At 41.3% G+C, this 10,629-nt stretch overlaps 1 protein-coding gene across 1 annotated transcript; it reads right to left on the reverse strand.

Moving 5' to 3' along the window:
• Nucleotides 1-625: 625 nt before the first annotated feature.
• LOC117301010 (dopamine receptor 2-like) lies at nt 626-6,968 on the reverse strand. The gene is made up of 2 exons (XM_033784890.1): nt 6,867-6,968; nt 626-1,972 (listed from the first exon to the last, which is right to left on the reverse strand). Exon 2 carries the CDS (start codon nt 1,942-1,944, stop codon nt 715-717), a length of 1,230 nt encoding a protein of 409 aa, XP_033640781.1. The 5' UTR covers nt 1,945-1,972; nt 6,867-6,968; the 3' UTR covers nt 626-714.
• Between the last annotated feature and the right edge of the window lie 3,661 nt (nt 6,969-10,629).

The following is a 10,629-nucleotide window of genomic DNA, read 5'->3' on the forward strand; positions in this document are numbered from 1 at the left end:
TACGTTGGCCAATGTTTGCGTTGGGCCAACGTCCAATTTTAACATTGGCTCAACGTAACTCCTATGAGCAAAAGTATGTTGGGCCAACGTCGACAACCAACGTTGGCCCAATGAAACTGTTCTGTTGGCAGAATGATGTTGGCTCAATGTTTGATTACGTTGGCCTGATATTGGTTCAATGTTTTAACATACATGGGCAAGACATTGGCCCAATGTTGGGCCAATTTTTACATTGGCCCAACATAAGACCGATAAGCAAAAGTACGTTGGGCCAATGTTGACAGCCAATGTTGGTCCAATGAAAGTGTTCCGTTGGCCCAACGTTGGTTCTATGTTGTGATGCTGTGATGAACACCGTGTCGGAGCGTGGTGCAGTCTGCGTGAAAACCATACCTTTTACCAGTGAATGAAAGAGTTATTATAATAGGCCGTGCCAGAAGTGGTGGCTACAGCTGCGGCTACCTCTAGATTTCTGCGTCATTGTCCGTTGAAACGGTCTCAGCAATCGTAGCCGTAGCTGCAGCTGCCACTAGACCTGTATCACGGTGCAGCCATCTTGAATTTCTCCCATTAATATAAATGTTACCAAACCGAGGCTGGAAGAACAAAATAGTCTGGTTCCTTATTACAAGATGATTTTTATCGAGGCCTGTGTGACCAGGCCTTCACTAGGGTGGGATTTGAACCCACGACCTTTTGCAAGTATGGCGTTATTTAGGCTTGCTCATCCATGTCGACGGTGAATGTGGTATCTTCTCTCTCCACAGTGGTCTTCATACACGGACACATCGTAGCTTTCATAGCCCTTCTGAATCTCTTGTACTTGATGGCGTAAATCATGGGATTCACCACCGAGTTGCAGACAGTGGTGATCCTGAAGATGTTACCGATGTGAGAGCCAGTGAAGTCAATAGAGATGTCGTAGAGGAGTAAGACATTCCCCATCTCTGACGGGAGCAGCAGGACGACGAACAGGGCGGAGATAATGATGAGGCTCTGGACGACACGACGGGTTGCCTTGTACACCTCCATCCCCCGCTGCTCGTTAGCATGCTCGTTGGCCTGCTCAGTGTTCTGCCCGTTGCCCTGCTCGGTGTTCTGCCCGTTGCCCTGCTCGGTGTTCTGCCCGTTGCCCTGCTCGGTCTTCTGCTCGTTGCCCTGCTCGGTGTTCTGCCAGTTGCCTTGCTCATCAGTGAACTCCCCGTTGCTCTGCCCGTTGCCCTGCCTAATGCGTTGACTGGTGCGATGTGTTTTCTGGTAAAGTTCCCCTTTGCGCAATGTTCTGATGATTTTGTAGTACGCCCATATCAGGAAGATCAGCGGCAAGATGAAGCTGACTGTGAAGGATTTGATGAAGAGCATCTTCGCAAACCAGGCAGGTCCGAGGCCAAGGAAATCACAATCGTTCGCCTCATCAGAGTAGTGAGATCGTATTGGAAACTCTAGTTCCAGAATGAAGGCGAACACCCACGCCGACGCAGCGAGCATCAGCCCCCGACGAACCGTGAAGACCCTCGCGTAGAAAAACGGATGCACGATGGCCAAGTATCGGTCGAATGTCACAACAACCAGGTTGAACACTGAAGCAAAAAAAGCAGACCAGAAGAGGTGGAGATTCCAAAAAAAACGGCAGTAAACCTCACCCCAAAAGCCGCTGCTGATGTTGACCGGGAAGGGGTGGCCTTCCGCTACGAACATGGTCGTTATGAGGAAGAAAAAACAGCAGAGGAAATCTGACATGGCCAGGCTTGCGATGAGATAGTGGGTGATGTCGTGGAGGAATTTCGACCTGAGCACGGTCGTGCAGACGGCCGTGTTTCCCGCCAAGCCGATGATACCCACGATAAAATTGAGCACGATAAAGAACGTCGTGGTTCCATCAATGGTAGTAATTGGAATAGTGGTGGAATTTGCTTCTTCTTCTAACGTTGAATTGAAATCCATGGTGAGACAAAAACTAGGATCCCTGAGTCTGCAACAAAACATATAAAAATGTTGCACCAGTATGAAAATATTTGTTGTTAAATTTATTTTTACGAATGAGTCTCTGCACTGAAAAACAAGTTCACCAAACACGCTCTAAAAACTTCCAGGTCAGAATTAACCCTGATCCGGTTCTTGTGTAGACTTGTGGACAAGTCGGTAAATGTCTGTCGCGGTGATAGCGTTCCGCCGAATCCCGCGATTCCCGCGGTATTCTCGCGAGACTTCTGGCCCCGCTAGACTACTGTTCTCACGACTACCGGTCCGTTAAAGGGGGGGGGGGGTAAACGTAGTCGGCAACCGTGCAGTTCGCGCGAGAGCAATGATCTCGTGAGAGCACCGCCACAACTCGACTATCTGGCAGACCATCAACGACTTGTTCACAAGTCTAGTTGTTGTGCCTGAGCCATTTCTAGATCAGTATGATCCGGACGCGCGTGACCTGGACACAGTCTCCGAAATAGTCGAAATGACGCAGATTGAGAAAAAAACACTTGTTTTATACAATTTTCCGTCCACCAGGCTACGCTACATTTTGTCAACAGTCCGTTTAATAGGGTCCGTTCGTTTAGCTTACCTGGGTCGACCCCGGTGTGTGACGGGGTTTTTTTCCAGGACAAACGTCTGCAGATAATTACCCACGTTCGTTCTGGAAAAAAAAACCGCCACACACCGCGGGGTAGCCATTGGACCCTTTCGGTTAAAAAAAAAAAAAAAAGTTCACAGATTTACAAATAACTTACAGGGTTTACAGAAGGCAATGGTGAAAGACTTCTCTTGAAATATTATTCCATGAAATGCTTTACTTTTTGAGAAAACAGCAAAACAATATAAATTCTCGTTAACGAGAATTACGGATTTATTTGAAACACACGTCATGACACGGCGAAACGCGCGGAAACAAGGGTGGGTTTTTCCGTTGTTTTCTCCCGACTCCGATGACCGATTGAGCCTAAATTTTCACAGGTTTGTTATTTGATATAGAAGTTGTGGTACACAAAGTGTGGGCCTTGGACAACACTTTTTACCGAAAGGGTCCAATGGCTTTAACGAACGCACCCATAATAAAGTGTATAATATGCTGTATGACATATGAGTAGCTCAATCAAAGCGCCGCGTACTTATTTTTTGCAATTCCACAACTGTACAATGAAGTAGGCCATCCAAATAAACAACAATGGCACGGCCTGTATAGCCATTGTACAAGGTTAGTGTACAAGGCCATCTGGAAACCATGACCCTTTTCGAATGACTGGATACGCACCAAGGGTTTCAGACGAGAGAACGGAGCCTCAAGCAGATCTCAAAGTAGACTTGGCTCAATTCCCAATGGGAGACTTTCTGGGACGATAGAGGGCAGCAGACTTACCGGGTAAATCCATTGTTCTCAGAATTATGCGCATGTTCAGAACTACGTAAACAATGGAAATTTACCCGGTATGTCTGCTGCCACCTAGCGTTGGAAAGTCTCCTATTCCGTGCCATCCCCGGGAAAATACTGTTTTGTGATGCTCGGCATTTCAAAACCTGTTCCGCATGCGTGGTTTCGAGAAGGGCCTTTGGTTTAATACAGTAATCACATAGGTTATTAAGTAGTGTTCATAGGTTTTGGAGGTACGTCGGCCGGTCGAACACGTTCACGAAACCCTCGGTAAGCTAATCGCGCTATTCAAAGGCGAATGAATAGACTGCGTGCTGGTGACATACCGAGTAAACAGCCAACGTGAGTTGAGACGGTTACACACCTATATTCCGACACCCCTATGTTCCGACACCCCTATGTTCCGACACCCCTATATTCCGACACCCCTATGTTCCGACACCCCTATATTCCGACACCCCTATGTTCCGACACCCCTATATTCCGACACCCCTATGTTCCGACACCCCTATATTCCGACACCCCTATGTTCCGACACCCCTATATTCCGACACCCCTATGTTCCGACACCCCTATGTTCCGACAAAGTTATTTTCTTACATTATTACTACATGTATGTTGATCAATAACAAAAACACGACTTGTATTACAGTCAGGTTTCCCGGCGAATTTCGGCCGGGAATAGGTTTGAACATTCATAAGTTGAATTTGTACTGTTTTTAAAAGTGATGGAATCAAATTAAGATAATCGAATCACACATGATTTTGTTGCTTGTTTGTGTGGTTATAAACATGAGTTATGGCTCCCCGAGTTAGCTGGCAATAAAATACTCAGTACTTTGCTAATGTTAGATGCGTGTCCGTGTTGATAACATTTCACGAGCCTTCAATTTATAACAACTCCAACCCTCCCCTGCGTTTATTGCGCCGATGTGTAATTTCTTTCATTTGCCCCCCCCCCCCCCCCCCCACCAAAAAAAAAAATTAATATTAATAATAATAAAAATATGCTAGTAATTATAAGAATACATAGAATGCATATGATTAGAAAGATATTTTAAAAGTAGAATATAATGATCCACACAAGTATCACTCGAAATTGAGTGGTTTTCCTTTTACCTCGTCGACAAACACGGTCGGCCATTTATGGGAGTCAAATGTTTGACTCCCATAAATGGCCGACCGTGTTAGTTTTTAAAGTAAAAGGAAAACCACGCAATTTCGAGGCAAACGTGTGTGGATCATTGTATTATACTTTTAAAACATCTTTCTAACCATATGCATTTTATAACAAACGGTTACAAACGCTTTTCAAAGACCAACTCGACCGATCCAAGGCAACGTGTTCCTTTAAGACCACTCCCTCCATTACTCAGTCCTCTTCTAAATAAACCAAAGTTGCTATTTTTTAATAGCAGAATAACACTTTTCATACAATTAATTAAACTCCTCTGGGGGACTACATAAAGTTAGGTTACCGGTACGTTTATGCACTCAGTTGCGGTCAGGTGTAGTTTCTTTCGCACCGTTTTTCTTTAAAAATTGCTAACACGTAACACAAAATATTGGTGCAGGTTGTCGGAACATAGGGGTGTCGGAACATAGGGGTGTTTGGGTCGTTGGAATATAAGGGTGCCGGAACATAGGGGTGTCGGAATATAGGGATGTCGGAACATAGGGATGTCGGAATATAGAGCAGTCACCGTTGAGACAGTCCTGCACTGTTTGTGTTGTGTCACGAGCACATCGTCTATTCATTCGCATTTTAATAGCGCGGGTAAGCTTCGGGTGTTTCGTCATCACAGAGGCCGATAAATGAATATTCACCCTGCTGTAATGAATCAAGGTCAATTATCCACACTACTATACTAAGCTTCAAGTTATACTAAAGACGCTGGACACTATTGGTAATTGTCAAAGACTAGCCTTCGCAGTTAGTGTATCTCATCAACATAAAAAAAAATATACATAAAATGACAAACCTGTGAAAATTTGAGCTCAATCAGTCGTCGAAGTTGCGAGATAATAATGAAAGAAAAAACACCCAAAGCACACGAAGTTGTGTGCTTTCAGATGCTTGATTTCGGGACCTCATTAATATGAGGTATCGAAATCAAATTCGTTGAAAATTACTTCTTTCTCGAAAACCACATTGTACTTTACTGACAATGTTTTTTACTTTCAACCTCTCCGATCTCTCCAATACCTAGAAAGGTTTTATGCTATTAATTATTTTGAGGAAGTACCAAAAGTGTCCACTGCCTTTAAAGCCATTGGACACTTTTGGTAAATAGTATTGTCCAAACCCACACTTCGTGTATCACAACTGGTATAAAAAATAACAAACCTGTGAAAATGAAGGCTCAATCGGTCATCGGAGTCGGGAGAAAATAAAAAACGGGGAAAACTCACCCTTGTTTCCGCACGTTTCGCCGTGTCATGACATGGGTTTAAAATAAATCCGTAATTCTCGACAACGAGAATTGATAATTGTTTTAATGTTTTCTCGAAAAGTAAAGCATTTCATGGAATAATATTTCAAGAGAAGTCTTTCACCATTACCTTATGTAAACCCTGTAAGTTATTTGTAAATCTGTGACCTTTTTTTTTTTGTCTGTGCCGAACGTGTATAATGGCTTTAAACGTGTGCATGCACATACAACAAACAGATACCGATAACGATACCGTGCAGCCAAAGAAAGCAAAAATAAGGTGTGTAGATTGAAGGTGTGGAAAATTCTCATTTTTGTATTTGTTTTATTACATCTTGGTTGTTCTATTATATAGGCCTATACAGGCGTTTCAAAGTTCCTTTTTTAAATGTAATCTTAAAGCTATTGTTCATACCAAATACAAATTTGGTGTGCCATTTAGACATTGTCTACAACTCTGCCCAAATTCTTGCTTGTACGTAAAAATCCATTTTGTTTCCCTCACAAAAGTCACTTAACTGCCTTACCAAAATAATAGCTTAAAGACACTGGACACTACCCAGCCCAGTCACTTGGTGTATCTGAACATTATGCATAGACTAACAAACCTGTGATAAATTGAGCTCAACTGATCGTCGAGGTTGCAAGAATACTTGCAGCCTTTGATTTTAAATAATGCCAAATGCATTTGGTCAAATGAACTATAATATCTGGACGGGTTGTGCTAGGAATAAAACGGTGGTTTTGAATAGGGGTGAAAGTCACATCAATCGGGGACATTTTAGGAGTCACGAGAACTTAGTTAAAACCCCCAAGACCAGTTTTCTCCTGAAGACAAGCAGTTCACTGTTCGAAACGTCGAGACCACACCCGACTACACACGGTGCCAACAACACTCCCTCAATTGCAAAAGAGATCTTAAACAATATGGCTGTACCTGCACGTTTTCCACACCATGCAAAGCTTAAAAAAACATTTACTTTTTTCACATGTTTTGTAACAAGGGAGTTTTAGACTAGAAAAAACACCTCTCAAAAACTGTAGCAATTCAGGCCAAAATTTTCACTTACCAGAAATTGTACTTTAGGCAGTATAATATTCGTTGTTTTCGTTCACCAGTATGTTATGCCGCGACACTCATAGGATTCTCTTTTTATACTGTAAAAGGGCAAATGTTCAAGGCCAATGGAGCACGAGCACCAGTAACTCCAACAGTTCCAGCTGAACGGAAATTTGAAGCCACGATAGAATAATTATTTAAGCTGTATCTCCATTGGTAGTTACTCAAAATAATTAGCATAAAACCTTACTTGGTAACGAGTAATTGGGAGAGGTTGGTATGTATAAAGCATTGTGAGAAACGGCTCCCTCTGAACTAATTCGAGAAAGAAGTAATTTGCCACGAATTCGATTTCGAGACCTCAGATTTAGAATTTGAGGTCTCGAAATCAAGCACCTGAAAGCACACAACTTCGTGCGACAAAGGTGGTTTTTCTTTCATTATTATCTCGCAATTTCGCTGCCCGATTGGGCTCAAATTTTCACACAGGTTGCTAATTGTGTGCATATTATGTTGAGGTACACCAGCAAGTGGGAAGACTGGTCTTTGACAATTTTTACCAATAGTGTCAAATGCCTTGTCTCCATTGGCAACTCAACAAAGTTATTAGCATTGTGACCTTACTGAAATAATTAATTAGCAATTAAAACCTTACTAATGAGTAATGGGAAACTACTGGTTAGTACTACAAAGTTGCGAGAAACGGCTCCCTCTGAAGTGCATAGTGTCGAGAAAGGAGTATTTTCCATGAATTTGATTTCGAGACCTCAGATTTAGATTTTGAGGTCTCGAAATCAAGCATCTGAAAGCACACAATTTCGTGTAATGTGACAAGGGCGTTTTTTCTTATTATTATCTCGCTTCGACGACCAATATTGAGCTCAAATTTTCACTGGTTTGTTATTTTATGTTTTCACGAGGAAGAAGAAAATAAAGGGGATATAGTAAGAGTATAGTCTTAATAGTTCCAATGTATTTTATATTGTATTTTATTTAAGTTTAAGACATCAAAATAAGAAACCACAAGGATCTCTATATGCTTTTTACTTTAAAGGTTTTAGCGGTGTTTGCAACCTATGCCCTAAGGCTAACTTGTTTAAGTATACAGCCCGCCCTAGCAAAGTTTGTTTGTCACTCGAGTTTGAATGGGTATTATACTTCTAGCTGTGTCACGCTACAGGGCCAAATATGCTATAAGCAGACAAATTTGCTGAGCATGAACGTATACTTTCTTTATAAAACCAGGGTTACCAACTGAATTTCCATTCGTTTCATATTGCCTGGCACTAGTATTCAGCTGTTGTTTGTTTATCCTGAAAATTATGTAAAAATTCGGTTGGTAATCCTGTTTTTATCAAGGAAGAAAGTTCATGCTAAGCAATGAACTGTTGTGCTTATCAGCTCTATGAAATTGGGCCCAGGTTGGAATTATTCGGTCATCCAGATCGGCTGGCCTGGTATTCATCAATAGCTTGTATTCTATAGGTATGATGCTCATTGTCACACTGGCTGTGTGTGGAGTTGAATGGCCCACCACGAACTTCTCCGGGAGGGTCATGATCTCTCCCATCCAGAGCCGACAATAATTGCGTAGATTGATCAACAAGGCCGAGTAAAAAAGAAACATGTTTAGCGTCCGGGTTTCTAAAAGAAAAGGAAGGAGGTGGTGTTTTTATTTTTTATTTTTTTCACCGCCATCGGCCGCCATCCTTTTTAAAGTATCCATTGTTTTTTTTATGAGTTTAAGTACACAATACTTAAAGGCAGTGGACACTATTGGTATTTGTCAAAGACTAGCCTTCACAGTTTATGTATCTCAACATGTCCATAAAAAAACAAACCTGTGCAAACTTGAGCTCAATCGGTCATCGAACTTGCGAGATAATAATGAAAGAAAAAACACCCATGTCACACGAAGTTGTGTGCGTTTAGATGGTTGATTTCGAGACCTCAAGTTCTACACCTGAGGTCTCGAAATCAAGTGCGTGGAAAATTACTTCTTTCTCGAAAACTATGGCACTTCAGAGGGAGCCATTTCTCACAATGTTTATACCATCAACCTCTCCCCATTACTCGTCACCAAGTAAGGTTTTATGCTAATAATTATTTTGAGTAATTACCAATAGTGTCCACTGCCTTTAAAGATCGAAGAGTTTTTTTTTTAATGGCTTTCCTACACAAGCTTGGCTCTTTTTCAAAACTTATTTGTTTGCTGAGATCGTTAAAACATATTCCATTTTCCCTTTACAAAAGAAAATGAAAAAAAGTTATAGTAATTATATTTAAAAATATATATAAAAGGATATCCCATGTCCTCTAAAAGGAAGCATGATAGGAACGCTAAACATATTTCTTTTTTAACTTGGCCTTAAAAGGGAAATTAACTTTTTATGTTTGTTATTTAGTATGAAAAGAGACCCTCATTTATCATTTTGACAGACTAATGCGAAGTAAAATTCATAAAAAGACTAGCCCCGGCAAAAAAAGAAAAAAGAAAACTAGAACAGAAATGTAGTGTTTGTTTACAAACGCTATAGGTGTTCAATGAAGACATCTCCGAGGTAGCAGACATACAGATTATGTTGTTTGAAAGAAAAATGAATGATGACTTTACATGAATTTGCAGATTGAACGAAGAGACTAACTGAGGAAATAAAAACGGGTGTCATTATTTAAAAGCTTATTTTGTTATATCAAGACTTTTATAGTCCCTTTAATCCCACACTGTTAAGAATAATGGGGATCTTTTGAGTAGGCCACTTTTTCTCCTATCCAAAAAGTTGGGCACCCTGATTGCCAAACAATTGGTGAATATTTCCTCATCAATAATATTGGGTATGATATTTTGATAGCCAGCAAAGTTTGGTAATTTTTTGTTTACCAATATTCTGGGTATTACATAAATGATCAATTACTTACTTTTGGGGAAACATTTTATCCAGAATCTGGTTAAAACGTTTGAACCATTTTCGGTGTTTATCCAGCAAAAAGCTTTGAATCACGTAATTCCTCCTATGATTATGTGTCGTACCTGCCACGCATAGAAACGATCATTTTCCACAATGACAATAAACCCGGTGGCGAGGGGAGACCTTGGTTCTCTCTCTCAACAAAGATTATCCAGAGATAAATAATAATTGTTGTTCTATTTGCAATGCTCTTGATGTTTCGAAGGTGTTGATTTATCAATCGCGGTCCACGCACGTCACAATAAAATTTGTGTTCGCAGGAAGTATGGACACAAACGGGCTTAAAGGAACACGTTGCCTTGGATCGGTCGAGTTGGTCTTTAAAAGCGTTTGCAAGCGTTTGTTTTAAAATGCATATGGTGAGAAAGATGTTGTGAAAGTAGAATACAATAATCCACACAAACATTCCTCGAAAATGCACGGTTTTTCTTTCACTAACTTCGACTAACACGGTCGGCCATTTATAAATGGCCGACCGTGTTAGTTCGCAAAGTAAAAGGAAGTCCACGCAATTTCGAGGCAAATTTGTGTGGATCATTGTAGTCTACTTTTAAAAGATCTTTCTATCCATATGCATTTTATAACAAACGGTTACAAACGCTTTTTAAAGACCAACTCGTCCGATCTAAGGCAACTTGTTCCTTTAAAAACGTCGTATAGGGACCGTCTAAGTTGGTGGAACCGTGTAGGACATGTGGCCTAACCAGGAGGGAGACATTGTTGGCAAGTGCCCGTGCCCTCCGATTCATGTCAGTGCCCCCCACCCCACCCCCACCTATTTTGACAAATCTGGCCTTTTTGTTG

The sequence above is a fragment of the Asterias rubens genome, chromosome 16, assembly GCF_902459465.1.
Source record: "Asterias rubens chromosome 16, eAstRub1.3, whole genome shotgun sequence".
Taxonomy (NCBI): domain Eukaryota; kingdom Metazoa; phylum Echinodermata; class Asteroidea; order Forcipulatida; family Asteriidae; genus Asterias; species Asterias rubens.

What these genes read in the sequence shown, in the direction of transcription:
- LOC117301010 (XM_033784890.1), bottom strand. Translation starts at nt 1,944, where the DNA reads ATGGATTTCAATTCAACGTTAGAAGAAGAAGCAAATTCCACCACTATT.